General features: G+C 35.7%; 1 protein-coding gene across 2 annotated transcripts in view; it reads right to left on the bottom strand.

The window, feature by feature from the left end:
• Window positions 1-16,675, bottom strand: part of RAB6A (RAB6A, member RAS oncogene family) — a 64,156-nt gene that overhangs the window by 21,992 nt on the left and 25,489 nt on the right. The window contains exons 3-6 of one of the 2 annotated variants that reach the window (XM_028515976.2): window positions 8,856-8,909; window positions 7,179-7,284; window positions 5,041-5,152; window positions 1,498-1,591 (exon numbers count right to left, since the gene is read on the bottom strand). In XM_028515976.2, the coding sequence (XP_028371777.1) occupies window positions 1,498-1,591; window positions 5,041-5,152; window positions 7,179-7,284; window positions 8,856-8,909 (366 nt within the window). Of the gene's footprint in view, window positions 1-1,497; window positions 1,592-5,040; window positions 5,153-7,016; window positions 7,123-7,178; window positions 7,285-8,855; window positions 8,910-16,675 lie in introns of both variants that reach the window. The other variant, XM_028515975.2, reaches the window with a different exon arrangement.

The following is a 16,675-nucleotide window of genomic DNA, read 5'->3' as shown; positions in this document are numbered from 1 at the left end:
GGGCTGCACAGCAGGAGGTAAGCTTGAATGTAATGCACTTAAATCATTCCAAAACCAGCCCTCCCACCCTGGTCCATGGAAAAACTGTCTTCCACAAAACTGGTCCCTGGTGCCAAAAAGGTTGGGACTGCTGTTTTAGAGCTTCCAAACTATGAGACTACTTAGGGTCAGGACTGGGGAGTTACAGGTTAACCCTTGCTTTACACATTAACCCAGACCAATATATGTTCCACAGAAAAGCCATACTTTGACATACAAGAAACTAGCTCACATCCTTATTAAAATGTCTATAATAGAGAAAGCTAAATGAAGCTACCCACTGCTTTATCCTACAATAGTGACATATCGTGATAACTTCTATTACTCAAATTATTGAATGGTCTACAGCTTCTACAAGTTCAGGTATCTATCATGTATAAAATTCGTACACATTGGTAGGTTCTAGGAATATATAATTTTGATGGAAGAGGTAATTTCAATATAATGTCGTAAGTACTGTGACAGTGGTTTCATAGGGTGTAGGCACCTGAAGAGAGTCATTCATCACTAAAACAGCCTGGAGGTATGGTAGATAATTTCACAGAAAATGTCTTTGAAGAGTTGACACCTACACTGCAACTTAAAAGGATAAGTAGGTATCAGTCATGAAGAAGAAAATGAGTATTCTAAGAGAATAACAACATAAAGAAAGATAGAGAGCCACAAAATAGTATGCTATGAAGAGGTAATTAGTGATAATTCAGTATTACACATGTTTTAAAGCAAGGAGACATGGGAAATAAAATGCCAAAAATGAAAACAATTTAGAGAATTTTTAATAAAGCTCTGATTCATTTTAAAGGATTTTACTGTAACACTCTATTCATCACCTAGAATAAAAAATAATAATTTATTGGTCTGTAAATATTATAAATCTGGGACTACTACTCTAAATAATATGTAGCTCTGAAGAATTAAGCAGGTGAGGTTTTGGCTACTTCATCTTTTAGAAAAGTTTGATAATGTGAGGTCTCTGCATACTTTCCCACCCCTTCCCTGAAACACTCCTTTTATAATCACTGTTAACACACTAGTGATTTGTGAAGGATAAATTCACCAGAATGTACTTCCACCACAATAAGCAAAATATCATTCCTGATAGCAATATTTGCCTTCTTTTATCATAATCTTACCATCAAACTCTAAAATAAGAAATGTCACCATAAAACAATGCAGCAGGGGAGTAGAGTACAGTGAGTTTACGACCTTGCAATCACACACTTGCAATCATAATGAAGTACTTACACTATGCACAATCTGAAAAGTTTGGCAAGTCTTTTCTCTTTTTCTAAAAACTATGCCACTCTTATATTTTTTCACTGTTGAATACACTAGTTCATGAGGTGTCATGCTGCTAACTGGAAGAAAATCTTACACTAGAGAATAGCATACTCACACAATTATTTCATAGTATTTTTGCAATTTGATAACATCAACCTATATTCAAAGAACACTTACCTGCTTTACATTGTATCCTGCTTTTGCACTAGTTTCGATAAACATAACATTCAGCTCTTTGGCTTTCCTCTCTCCCTCCTCAATTGACACTTGCCTGTAGAAAAAAAAATTTTCTCTTTGAAACATGTATTATAAATATTATAGACAAACCTGGCTGGTATGGTTCAGTGGGTTGAGCAACGGCCTGCAAACTGAAAGGTCACTGGTTTGATTCCTAGTGTGGGGCACATGCCTGAGTTGCTGGCCAGATACCCATCTGGGGGTGTGTGAGAAGCAACCCATCAATGTTTCTTTCTCTCCCTCCATGTCTCCCCTCCCTTCTCCTCTCTCTGAAAATAAAATAAATAAATAAATAAATAAATAAAATCTTTAAAAAAAGATTTTAAACAAAGTTCTGAAAATAACTTTTATTGATATAGGTGCTGATTACACAGAGAAGACTAGTTTTAAAATTCAAGCTGCAGTACACTTACAATTTGTGCACCTATATGTGTATTCTATACACAACTAAAGTTTTTAAAAATTATTTACTTTTACTTGGCTGAGATCATCCTGTAACTTTTTCATTTTGAAAAACTTAATAGCCTTAGTATAAATTTTCTGTTTATATTAGACAAGTATTTAATCTTGTGATTAAACACTATGAAAAAAATTTTTTATGGCTAGACAATTTGTCAATTTGCTACTGTAACTTATGTAACCGTTCCCAAACTATTTGAAATATAAGTTGTTTTCAAATTCTATACTAATGTAAAAAATGTTGCTATATAAACATCTTTGGGGTTAATATTTTGTGCACTGTGGACCATTTTCTTATGTTGGACTTTGTGAATTTCTGTAAGTAAAAAAGTGAGTCTTTTGAGACTCACTTTTGTTGAGTCTTTTGGTACACAGTATATTTTAATACTTATTGTAGAGGCATTTTGTGATGCATTGGGTTGGCCTTTTTAAAAGTCTGTTTAGTTTTTTTCATAAAAGACACATTTTTCATTTTCACCAATAATGTTACTGATTTGGATATTTTGAGTATGTCAGCTATCTCCAGCTATTGGCTTCTAGTGGGTACAGGCCAGGGATGCTACTAGATGCCTTTCAATGCAGAAGACAGCCCCACAGTAAGGAATTATTTGGCCAAAATGTCAATAGTACTAAGAAACTTAGCAAGTCACTTTTGACACATTAGATCAATCATAGCACCTTCTCCATATTCTGCACAATTTTTTATGCATTTTAGTTGTGTTTTCACCTTTCCTTTTTTTTAAATTTTATTTTTAGACCAAGGTGAAGGGGAGAGAGAGGGAGAGGACATCCATGTGTGGTTGCTTCTCACACACCCTCTACTGGGGACCTGGCCCACAACCCAGGCATGTGCCCTGACTGGGAATCAAATCAGCGACCCTTTGGTTCACAGGCCAGCACTCAATCCACTGAGCCACACCAGCCAGGGCTAAAAGAATTTCTTTTAATTTTTTTAAAAAAGCATTTAAATCTTTTACTCATTTTAAAATTATCTTAGTGAAATGAATAAGGCTCTAATTCTTTTAAATGTGAATAGCTGAAGGGTGACAGTCTAGCAAAAATTACTAAGAAAGATGGTAATCCAAAGTAATGGATAAACATTACCTTAAAGAAAAATTGTAAATATAATAAGATAATGTAGCATTTGTGTATTCAACTAAAAATACTTCCCAATAAAAGAACACGGGTTTATAAAGCATCCTTTTAGATAACTCTGGCTATAAATGGAAATAATTCAGACATACCATTTTTAAATTTAAAAATGAAGGTACTTAAGAGACTCTTCACTAGAAGATTATATACCTACATGATCTTCAAATTCTCATATTGGAAAGAAATAAACCATTGAAAATTTATATGATGGTAATTGATGCCCAAAAATAATTTTCATAAAGAAAAGATGAAATCATACTTTAAGTTTTTTACACTGTAAAAATTTTTAAAGGATTTTCATTTATTTATATTAGACAGAAGGGAAGGGAGGGAGAAAGAGAGAAACATCAATGTGTGGTTGCCTCTCATGTACTCCTCTCCTCCCCGAGACCTGACTTGGCCCACAACCCAGGCATGTGCCCCAAACTGGGAATTGAACAAGTGACCCTTTGGTTGGCAGACTGGCATTCAAGCCACTGAGCCACACCAGCCAGAGCTACACTGTAAAATTTTTATATTTAGAATTATCCAGCTAGACTCAGTTTAGGTGATTCCAATTCTGTTGGCAACATCTAAAGCATCACAGGAGACATTCAAACATATGCCTTTTTCTCTCCATCAGGCCTGACCAGGTTTTTGACACTGGCCATGTCAATGTCACAGAGCTTCTTCACAGAAGAAGTTTGACCTGGTGCTTGTTGGCCTTCAATCCACAATGAACACAAGTGTATCGTATTCTATCTTCTTCATGGCTAACTCGGTAGTCGGGGGGAACATGATGATGGCATAGTAGTCAAACTTGCTTCTTCTGGAGGTACTCTTCTGAGGGTATTTAGGCTGCCATCGGAGTTGAGGTGTTTTGGGTCCTCATAAGGTAGGTAATGTACAGATCATTTTTGTGTGGCTGTGGATGCCTTTTAGCACTGCTTTCTTTGCCTTCCAAAGCCTTTGCTTTGGCTTCAGCTTTGGGAAGGGCAGAGGCCTTCTTCTTCATTTTTGGCACCATTTTTGTGAAAAGTTAATTTACTTTAAAATTAATTAAGACTTTTTGTCACTGTTGCCAAGTCTAAATGAGGTGCCATGGACAGAAATGGGCTTAAGATTTCCACAAGCCTCTGAACATAGTGGATTTCTTGGCAAAATTTTAATTAATAGCACAAGTTTATTACCTAAATTTCAATATCCAACTCATGAACAAATAAGAAACAGTAAAAGCTTCTACTATTAAGTAAAATGGTGACGACTATTTAAAACAGAAAGACTGCAGTAGATCAGTTAGGAATGCTGAAGGCAGATATTGATGCCATGGGTTCTACAGTGAATGTTAATACATTCTGCATCCTGTGACTTGAATTTGGCTTTCCTCATTTGACTAAGGTATCACAATCAAGCTATTCAGTTCAACTACACAGTCTGGCTTAGCCGTACAATTTAAAAAAGAAAAAAAGAAGAAAAGAAAAAACTACACCACTGAATTATAATGAATATTTATAAGGCTACCAAAAGTGTATTTAACCATTATGAGTAATTCGTAAAGACGGCATTTGTTTGTTTTTTTTTTAAACATTTTGTTCTTTAACAGAACACTGCTCATGTTTATGAAGCCTAAAAACATGCAAAAATTCACCTTTGGTGTAAACAATCTTGCACAAGAGTTATTTATTAACACAAAACAAAAAAAGAAAACTTCATTTTTATTTAAGAACAGAGGTTAATGTTTTATATTTCAGGTTCCCATACTAAAGAAAAGGGGGGTAAATACTTAAGGATTTAACATGTCTATTTTCAAAACAATTCTTCAGTAGCATTAAAAAAGACAGGCTGCTTAACAATCAAATATTTCATACATACACATACAAAATCACGCTATACCTCTTATCAGCAAGATCTGTTTTATTTCCTACTAGCATGATGATGACATCACTTCCTCTTTCTGTTCTAACATCATCAATCCATTTTGTAGTTTGCTGGAATGAGTTAACATCTGGTAGAGAAGGGTGAACAGAGAGATCAGTGTTATTGCAAATGCCTCCCCACATGATGAACCAAAGAAAAAAAGAAAAAGAAAAAGAAAAAGAAAAAGAAAAAGAAAAGAAAAGGCCCTGAAAGTTGGAAGGGGGTTGGCACATTAGGGCCCACTATTAATGTGCCTGTAACATAACTCCATTTTATCTGAGTATAACTGTCAGTGATCGAAACAAATCACAAGAAAAAATTCCTTAAGGTTTATTTCATAGTGGTTTAAAATTTTTGGATACAACCAAATGAAAATGACGTGTTATATGTAATTGGGAAAATATTTTGTTTTAATGTAAAGACAGCTATGGCAGATAATATGGTGTTACATTGCCACAATACTTTTTTTGATTACTTACAAATACCAAATGTGACAAAGAAAGCATCTCCAGAAGTATGTCAGCCCATACAACCCAACACATCCAGAAAATTTAGAAAGCCTTTAAATAGCTTTCAACACCACTCTGTTTGCATTGCTTATTCAGTTTGTGATCACTTTAACTTGAAATTTATTAGTTTAATGCACCAGAATCACTTGTAAAAAAAATCCATCTTTTCTAGCACTAGATTCTATGTATAATATTTTACTATTATTATAGCAGCTAAAAAAAAACAGTATACTAATATTTTAACCACACGTGTACAACACTTTTGAAGAAAAATACACCAGGTTTCACTTGAGTTGGTTAAAGTAAGCACAAACATTTTAAAGCTGCAAAACTTGTCACTGCACAAGAATGAACATACATTGTTTTAAACAAGTAGCAACCCAAAGTAAAGCTTCAAGAAAAGATGGCATATAGCACCTAACCGAAAAAAAAAAAAAAAAAAGTCTCTGAATGCAAACTTGTAACTCATATTTCTGCTATTGCAATTATTGAATTATTGTTAAGTAGACATGACTTCTGGTTGAGCAGATATGCAGAAATGTGTAATAAGTGTTACTTGCTCAAACCAATCATTTGTTGATATGCTTTTGAAGAAGTCTAAGATGTGGTACTATCCTGGTCTTTCTATAAATTGTGGGCCACTAGATGGAATGATGCTTAATATTGCCCAATATATATCATAAACAAATTTATAAAGACAGTTTTAATCAGAGAGCATTTCCCTGTCAATCAATGCTCCATGGAAAATTTGAAGTCACTTAGAATGCCAAAGGCATTATTCAGTCTCTAGGGAAAAGAAAAAGGAAGACCATTACTTCAATCTTCCATTTAAAATTTTTTTCCTGGAGAGAAATGAAAGTGTAATTTGTTAGCAACAAAGCAAGTCAGTCAGTCATTCACAGAATCCAGATGTGATTCAAATGAAAATGATTAATAGAAGACTGCACACTATGTTTTCTCTGCCTTCCTCTATAGAGAGAGAATGGCTAGAAAAGGAAAGCAGAGAAAAGTTGGCTAGCAGAAGTTTTTAACAACCTGAACAGATGCCTTGGAGTATTTGGAAAACTTGGCAAGAGGCTTAAATGCAGATTATTTTATTTTAGAGAAATCTGAGATCAAGTTAAACTAAGAAGGAGATGTTCTTCCAACCATAATTATGATGTGGCTTAGGGATAACAGGATACTAGGAAAGCCCTAGAGAGGGTTCATAACTGAACCTGAAGGAAAATTTCCAGGGCAAAAAACCTGGCACAGTAGAAATAAAGTACATTGGTACAAACACCAAAGCAAGTATTTCTGACCTAGTCAGTCTGTGATAAGGTTTGCTATGATAAAACTCATTTTTACATGCCAGTATGGAAAACAAGCACAAGACAAGAACATGCATGCAGCTAAGCTAAAAGTTGAAAAGAAGATTAGAAATGCATAATTCCCCCCACTCACTTGTGATATCATAAACAACAACTGCCACAGTGGAGTCACGAATGTAGCTAGGAATCAAGCTCCTGAACCGCTCTTGACCTGCTGTGTCCCATAATTGCAATCGTACCTAACAACAAAATCAGTCAAACAAGCAAGAAGGTCAACCCGTTGCAAAATACCTACTTGTGATATCGTAAACTACTACAGCTGCAGCAGAATCACGGATGTAACTGGGAATGAGGCTGCGGAAACGTTCCTGACCCGCAGTATCCCACAACTGCAGCCTGATCTGTGGGATGGGAAAAAGTGAATAAAAAAAAAAAAACCAAAACCAAAAAAAAACAAAACAAAAACAAACTCATACTGAAAAGAAAAAGGAAATAATATTTTTTAAAGGAGGAAGACAGGAAGGAGGTAAAAAGGAGACTCATGCAAAAGGCTGCAGGAATATGAGGAATGAATACACAAAACTTTACTTTTTCAAAAGGGAGTAATATAAAAATCTGCTTGCCCTGAAGGTACATGACTTAAAAATGGCAATGGGAAAGATTTCACAGAATCAGAAATACAGCTTCCACTTTTCCTCTCTATAACCACTCTCTGAATCCTATGCCTTCTGGATACCAAAAAGAAGACTTTGTTGATGTTCAAATAAAGCATAAAAGGAAAAAGAAAGGTAAAAGTCAATGAGCAGCCCAGGCTATCAGAGTAAAGGAATTAATGCTTCTCTGAAACCCTCTCTGAAGCTAAAATGTGTCTTTTCCACAGGGTCCAGAAACCTTTGAAATTGGGTCTTTGACTTCTGTGCTTACATTTCTCCCACACATTTCTTCCCAGAACACTGTATCTAATAATCTAACAAAAAGTAAGAATATCTTCTTGCAACCCTAAGATTTTACTTTCTTACTTTTTCACATTTGAGGAAAAACCTGAAAACAAGCACTAAGTTCTTTTACCATTATAAAGCTGTTTCTAAGCTTTCAAATTTTAAGAAATGGCATTCTATATATTAAAACATAAAAGAGAACTTCAAAAGGAAACACATACTTATAAGAAACAGCATTAGATACAAAATGTTTGGGGGTATAGGTCCTGAAATACTGCATTTAAGATAGTCACTGTCTAGATGATAGAAATCTCTTCACGGGATAGTGGACTAGAATACAGACTCTACATTGCACTTAAAGGGAACATCCTAAATATGGAAGACAAAAATCCAACAAATAAAAACACATTCTTTCTAATCACATTCACTTTGGTATACATCATATTCTGACATTTAAGACCTAGAAGTTTGAAAATTGTGTCAAAGTCAAATGAAATCTCTCTGAATACCTCAAGAGCAACATTCAAAAGGTCTTAAGCTGCTTTAATTATCTCAATGCTATATTTGTTATTTTTTCTAATCAAGATGACAAATTTTATTTAACACAGCCTAGGGCACAGGTGGCAAACATGAGGCCCGCAGGCCGAGTATGTCCCTCCTCCTTGTTTTATCCAGCTTGGCACCCCTAGTTAAGGAGTAGTTACATTTACACAATCCTAAAGTTACAGTCAGCCCTTTGAAGGCAACTATGAGGCTGATGTGGCCCCCAGTGAAAATGAGTTTGACACCCCTGGCCTAGGGCCTTCAGGATTTTATAAATAAATTGTCTTTCTTTCCTTTTTGGATTTTATTTGGGGTTCAGAAATCAAAGTGCTAAGGACTTCACTCTGTAATTAAGTTTTTCTCTAGGCCAGCAAATTAACTTTGGCAAGTTTGCTACATACTTCTTATGGTGACACTAATTGATTATGTCTTTGATCATAATTTTTATCCTGGAATGTTGCAGAAAATAACACACAGAAAGCATTACTCACTGTTCGATCCTCCAAGTACATTGTTTTTGACAAAAAGTCAATACCAATTGTTGCCTGTAAACCAAAACAAAACAAAGTTAAATAGTAATAGATTAATGGTGGTTGGTAGTTTAGGGTTCAAATGGGAATTATAGTTGTGAGAGAAATAATGAATAAACACAGACACATCAAAGTCAAATAAAAACGAACAAAACTTTCAGTGATAATGGCTTACACCAATTGAGCACTTGCTGTGTATTGGGGACACTGGGGATTCTTTTAGGCCCTTCACATGATCATCTCTAATCCTCATTCATCTCTGCAAGGTAGCTATTACCAGCCCTATTTTTCCTCCCTCCCTCCCTCTTTTCCATCTGTCCTTCCTTCCTTCTTTCCTTCTCTCCCTCCCATCTCTCTTCCCTCCTCACTTTTTAAAAAGATTTTATTTATTTATTTTTAGAGAAAGGGGAAAGGAGGGAAATAGAGGGAGAAAGACATCAATGTGCAAGAGATATACATCGACTGGCTGCCTCTCGTGTGCCCCCAACCGGGGACCTGGCATGCGACCCAGGCATATGCCCTGACTGGGAATTGATTTGGTGACCCTTTGGTTCACAGGCTGGTGCTCAATCCATTGGGCGACACCAGCCACAGCGGTCCTATTTTTGTCATTGTATAGATAACAATACCTGGAGTTTAGAGAAATTAAATTACTATCTAAGGACACAAAAAGTTTCTACTGTGGAGCTGAGAGTAAAAGTCTTTCCAATATACACTTATTGGATATATGTTTTAAACCATTCTTTAAGAAGATGTTTTTAAGAGTATTTTTAGGTTCACAGAAAAACTGAGAGGAAGATACAGAGATTTCCCATCTGTCCCTTACCCCCACACATGCACAGCATCTCCTATTATCAACATTCCCTGCCAGAGTGGTGCCTTTGTTGTAACTGATGAACCTACATTCACAGTGATATATTTTTAATATAGGTTTTATTTTTAAATGGTGGCAAAATATATGTATCATAAAATTTGACATATTAACCACTTTTTAAGTGCACCATTCCATGGCATTAATTACATTCACAATGATATACAACTGTAAACAATATTTACAAATCATTCCATCACGTCAAAACAGAAATTCTGTATCCATTAAACAATAACATATTATAATGTATGGATATACTGTGATTGATTTATCCATTCATCTACTGAAGTACACTTGGACTGTTCCTACTTTTTGGCTACAGTGAGTTCCTGTTTTCAATTATTCTTGGGTCTATATCTAGGAATGGAATTGCTGGGCTACATGGTAATTGTATTTAACTTTGTGAGGAAATGCCAGACTTTTCTACAGTAGCTACATCTTACTGTGGTTTGGATTTGTAGTTCTCTAAACTACTGATGTGAGCATCTTTCCATGTACTTATTGGCTTTCCATACATCCTCTGTGGAAAAATGTCTATTCAAATCCTTTGTACATTTAAATTGAGTTTATCACTTTTTTTGTGTGTGACTTGTAGTTCTTTATTTATAGTATTCTGGATATCAAATACTTATTAGACATAAAACAGTCAAATATTTCCACACATTCTGTAGGCTGGACCTAGCACACCATTATTAAAAATCCATTGTCAGTAGATACATGGATTTATTTATAGATTCTGAATTCTATTTCATTGGTCAATATGTCTATCCTTATGCCACACATTTGATTACTGTAGGTTTGTGTTAAGTTTTAAAATCTTGAAGTGTAAGTTCTCCCACTTTATTTTTCCTTTTCAAGGCTATTTGGCTTATGCAAATTAGGATTGGCTCTTTCATTTATACAAAAATGGTAGCAAAAATTTTGATGGGAATTGCACTGAATCTGTCGATTGCTTTGGGTAATTACTACCAACATCTTAACACTACTAAGTCTTCTAATCCATTTACCTGGGATGTCTCTTCATTTATTTAGATCGTTAATATTTTCAGCAGTATTTTATAGATGTTACAAAGAGACTTTTATTAAAAAAGTGAAAACAAGGAAAGCAGCTTCCTTCTTTACCTCCAACTATGGGACTACATTTCTTTCTGGTAAAAGTCCAGCCACTGTTAATATAACAAGAATGGTTTGTGCAACATCTAACCTGGCAATGAAGAAGTGTGCACTGGAACGTGTATGCGTGAACAATGACAACTTCAATGTACTAATCAATGAGGGGAGGTAGGTGCTATTGAGTGAGCATGTATACTGTGTGGCAGTGGCATTCAAAATGCATGAGTAGAGCAACGAATCTGCATCAAATTTTGCATTAAACTTGAACATTCCTCCGTGGAAACTATTCACATGATTCAGAAGGCTGCAGCTATGGCAACTGGTGATTGACAGCTTGATCACAACAACACACCTGCTAATGCACTACATCTTGGGCAGTTTTTTTGTGAAACAGCAAATCGCCCAGGTAACTCAATCCCCCTACAGCCCAGACTTGGCACCCTGTGACTTCTGGCTTTCCCCCCAAACTAAAATCACCTTTGAAAGGTAAGAGATTTCAGACCCTCAGTGAGATTCAGGAAAATACAATGGGGCAGGTGATGGTGACTGGGAGAACTGTATGAGGTCCCAAGGCACCTACTTTGAAGGGGACTGAAGCGTCATTGTCCTATGTACAATGATTCTTGTATCATCTTCAATAAATGTCTATTTTTCATATTACATGGCTGGATACCTTCTGGACAGACCTCGTATTTCAATTATGTTTCTCAACTTAGGGCTTAAGTACATATAACTGAAGTACTAGTTCCATTTTATGACATTCCATCTGAGAATGTATGTAGGGTGGGATAAACTTGAACCACTGTACAAGAGCATCTACCTGACAAACCTGAGGAATGTACAGCAATGATATATGGCTACATTTAAGAAATCTCATCAGCAGAAACTCATTTACTCGCTGTGGTAGAAGCAGCTAATTGCCTGTACAAATATCCACTTCCTCCTTCTTCCTTATAACACAAACATTTTTTAAGTCCATATTTATTCCATCAAATTTTTTTTAGCCTTCTTTGAGTTTTAAATAAATGGGGCTGTCCGAGTTGGGAGGTGCTCCCTTGGTTTTGTCTTATTTCTCCTTCTTTCTGTCTGGACTATGGATATCAGAACTCTGAGAATCATTCAGTAATCATATGGAAGTCATACATTAGATCTGTTTAAACATAAAGTTAGAAGGGCTCTTGGTCCCAGCTGCCCAGGGAGCTGCCACACAACCCTTGAACTACCCTATGCCTAGAATTCTTTTACATGAATTCTCAGCTGCTCTGCCTATGGAGTAGCCTTCTCTCTGTCCTGATACTTCACTAAAAAAAAATGCTTTTTCACTAAAAAAAAAATTCTTGAGTAACTTAATGTTACTGCACTTGTTAAAAATAGCAAAAAAATAATTTTTAATGGCTATAAACAGAAACTGTCAAAAAAAGAAATGGTAATTTTCAGATTTCAAAGCGGACACACGTTTTTTAAATTAATAAAAATCAGTACAAAGACAGACTTTATGATAAAATGACGTCCCTCCTTCCACTACATCATCCTTGTTTGGGAACATCATTTACAACACTGAACTCATAAAGGTCAAAATTAACCTGAAAAACAAACTTGTTGCTGCTTTTCTTTTCAGTTAATGTTATACAAAGCAGAGCTATTATAGCAAAGAAGTCAATCAGCCAACAGCAGAAAGCACAAAAAAAATTCCAGGGAAAATAAACATTACCACCTATTCAAACATCTTGAGTGTCACTGACATGGAACTAATTCACACCTTTATTTTTTTTTAAGATTTTATTTATTTATTTTTAGAGAGGGAAGGGAGATAGAGAGAGAGAGAGAGAAACATCAATGTGTGGTCGCTGGGGGTTATGGCCTGCAACCCAGGCATGTACCCTGGCTGGGAATCGAACCTGGGACACTTTGGTTCCCAGCCCGCGCTCCATCCACTGAGCTACGCCAGCCAGGGCCACACCTTTATTTTGATAAAGGACAGATGAGACATTAGTGGTGCCTCATGTTCATCTCCTTCATGGAAATGGAAAAGACAGTAATAGTAGAAAAAAATCAAAGGTTACAGAATTCTCTCATGTACCTTCAAATTATTTAAGTGGTAATTAATTCATTGGTTTGCAGAGGGAGGTCTACTTTGTAAAAAGCAAATTAAACTGAATACTTTTACCATGGGAGCTCAAAATTCAAGATTAAACAATGGCTTATCAAAATATATCAGTATCAAGATAATGACAACTTTAGATATTTTTATTTGGATGCTTTCTACTCAGAATGGTATCTATTTGCCTCAAAAGGAGTTTTATAAAACTATGCCTCTATAAACTACTATTCTGCCGTTACTTCCTAAATAATGGTTTGTCACCTATTTTCATGCCACCGAGAGCCAAAGACCCATAAACATTACAATTTTCCAAAAAGGGACATGATTTTTCCAATATAGAAGTGATCAGGTAGGGAAAGCCAGTTTCCCTCTGTACCAAGCAATGGTAATCAGGTTCCTTTTGTGGTCCCAACATACATAAAATTCTGTTGCCTGGCTGCTGCTTTCCCTAGCGATAGAAAATAGAGAAATAATAGAAGTCAAAAAAGACAAAGATTAGAATAAAGGAAGAAATTGGTACAAAAGTTAAAGAAAAGTCTAAAATTAAATAAAGGCAAAGAACTCGAGGAAGAGATGGTAATACAGATTCCATTTCAGAAGGGTAACCATTCCATTAATAAATGTGTCATATATAGGTGTAAGTGTGAAAAATGCACACACACTTTTCCTCTAGATATCCTTGTGCCACATTACTCAGGATTGACTAGGTGGTCTGTGGATTTTAAACATGAGCCATTATACAGGCACAAAATTTTAGTTATCCAAGATGAAAGAGTTTTCTAGAGATCTAATGTATAACACTGTGCATATAAATAACAATACTGTATGGTTTACACTTAAAAATCTGATAAGAAGGTAGATCTCATGTTAAGATCTTACCACAATTAACCCTGCCCCCAATAAAATGACAATATATCTGGGAGGAGCTAAAACAACAAAAAACTATTTTTAAAAAGCTTTTATTTATTTATTTTTAGACAGGGAAGGGAAGGAGATAGAGAGAGAGAGAGAAGCATCAATGTGCGGTTGCTGGGGGTTATGGCCTGCAACTCAGGCATGTACCCTGGCTGGGAACGGAACCTACGACACTTTGGTTCGCAGCCCGCACTCAATCCACTGAGCTACGCCAGCCAGAGCTACAAAAAACTCTTTTTTAAAAAATTTTATTTATTTTTAGAGAGAGGGGAAAGAGGAAGAAAGAGGGAGAGAGAAACATCAGTGTGTGGTTGCCTCTCACGTGCTGCCTACTGGGGACCTATCCCACAACCCAGGCATGTGCCCTAACTGGGAATTGAACCAGTGACCCTTTTGTTCCCAGGCTAACACTCAATCCACTGAGTCATATCAGCCAGGGCGTGGAAAAAAAAGTATTAAAAATTAAAGAAAATTAAAAAATAAGAAATTAAAAACTGGATCAGAAAAACAATCTGCCCTGGCTGGTATAGCTCAGCAGACTGAGTGTTGGCCTGCAAACTGAAAGGATGCCAGTTGGATTCCTGGTCAGGACACATGCCTGGGTTGCAGACCAGGTCCCCAGTTTTGGGTGTGTGAGAGGCAACTGACCGATGTATCTCTTCCTTTCTTTCTCAAGAGCATAAATTATTAATTACATAAAATGTATCTGTTTTTTTGTGAAATAAAATTTTACCTAAACTAAGTTTCAGATATATCTTACATATGGGCCTAGCACACTTCCACTGCGCTACTCTGCTCCTCCTGATATATCTTACATATGGCTCACATAAGGCCAACAATAAATTTTTAGCAATGAGACTATCTTTTTAATTATTCATTTAAGAAGTGTTCCTGGCCCTGACTGGTGTGGCTCAGTTGGTTGGGTGTCATCCTGCAAAGCAAAAGATTGCCAGTTTGATCCCTGGTCAGGGTACCTCGGGGTTGTGGGTTTGGTCCCCAGCTGGGGCATGTACAAGAAGCAATGAAAAGATGCTTCTCTATCATCTAAATGTTTCTCTTCCTCTCTTTCTCCCTCCCTTCCCATCTCTAACAATAAATAAAATCTTGAAAAAAAGTTTTTCTGTTGTGTGTGTGGTTAGCATAGGGCTAGGGTATCTTAAAATGATTTGCCAAATAACTCTTTACCTGATAAGTAAGTTGGCAGCTAATCACATATGGTCAAGTTTTCATATTCAAATACTTGATATACTATCAAGCATACACCTATTTCCCTAAGTAAGGATGTAGCTATATGATCCAATTTTTCTTGTTAAAGCTAACATAGTATCTAGGACTGTAATTCTTACAAAAAACTTGTAAATTACGTTGTTAATTAGTGTCTCCTAAGTACAATAGTATTTTGGCTTCATTAGCGAGAACTTTTTAATAAAGAATCAAATCTTTCCTTACTGTAAAGTTTTATATAATCTCACCCCATCAACATCACTGCCCTTACATATGTATGACTTAACAGCAGCAATAGCTTTAGCACATGAAAAAATAGCAATGGCACTTTCAGGTACAATTGAAAGATCTTAATTTCAGAGAAAACTTGTGTATAAGAAAATACTTTCAAAACACCCAGAGAACTCTAAATATAGATTTTAGCTCATAATTCTTTCGCCTAAGACTCTAAGCACAATTCATATTTTTTAGCCTATGGCATTAGATTCTACTTCCAAAGATCTGTACTTATATTCTCAGGAATTTTCCACATATGGTTCAATGGCATCAATACTTTTTCAGTCCCTAAGACTGCTATTTGTAGCTTCTATGCCGAGGTCAGAAGCACTGCTCAGAATCAAAATACCACCCACATACAAGAGAACGTCAGCTGGTGAAGGCTGTAAGATGTAGTTGCAGAGATCTAGAAAACTGGGGATATCTATCTAAGGGGATCCAGAAGAAGCTGAAGCACTCTTACTGATTTTCATTTCTAAACTTGTTCATGTCTTCAGAGGTGGCTAAGCCATTTCTGAAATATTTGAAAGAATGGCAATAAAATATACATAATACATATTCATTCACTTTTTAAGAAGGGACTTTCCTTAAATGTCAGATCATCTCATCTCTATGATCTTTATGGTTTTTAATAAAAGCTTTATTAATTAAAAACAAATTCTATTTCGGATAATGGAAATAATCTTGATGATGGTGGTAGTTTCATAGGCATACACTGTCAAAATTTATCAGAATGTAAAGAATTCTTTGCTACTATCTGATTTTAAGAGCCCTTTGCATATTTTTGGATAACAGTCCTTTGCTTTATGTGTCTTTTTCAAATATTTTATCCCAGTCTGTGGTTTGTCTTCTCATTCTCTCAACAATGTCTTTCACAGAAGAGAAGTTTTTTAATTTTAATAAAGTCCAGCTTTGTCAATTATTTCTTTTACAGATCGTACCTTTGCTGCTATATCAAAAAAACCATTGCCATATCTGAAGTTATCTAGGTTTTATCTTGGGGTTTTATAGTTTTGTGTTTTACATTTAGGTCTGTGATCCATTTTGAGTTAATCTTTGTGAAAGGTGTAACCTCTGCATCAAGATTCATTTCTTTGCATGTAGATGCCCAGTTGTTCCAGCACCATTTGTTGAAAAGACTACCTTGGCTCCATTATATTACTGCTTTTGCTCCTTTGTCAAAGGTCAGTTGGTTATATTCATGTGAGTCTATTTCTAAACTCTCTGTTTGTGAAATACTAAGAATGACATATGTTGGTCTCTGACCCTAGTTCTCGACAC

This window comes from Phyllostomus discolor, chromosome 6, assembly GCF_004126475.2.
Source record: "Phyllostomus discolor isolate MPI-MPIP mPhyDis1 chromosome 6, mPhyDis1.pri.v3, whole genome shotgun sequence".
In the NCBI taxonomy this organism is placed as follows: Eukaryota; Metazoa; Chordata; class Mammalia; order Chiroptera; family Phyllostomidae; genus Phyllostomus; species Phyllostomus discolor.
The sequence above is the reverse complement of the archived record's forward strand: the minus strand, read 5'-3'. Positions and strand labels throughout refer to the sequence as shown.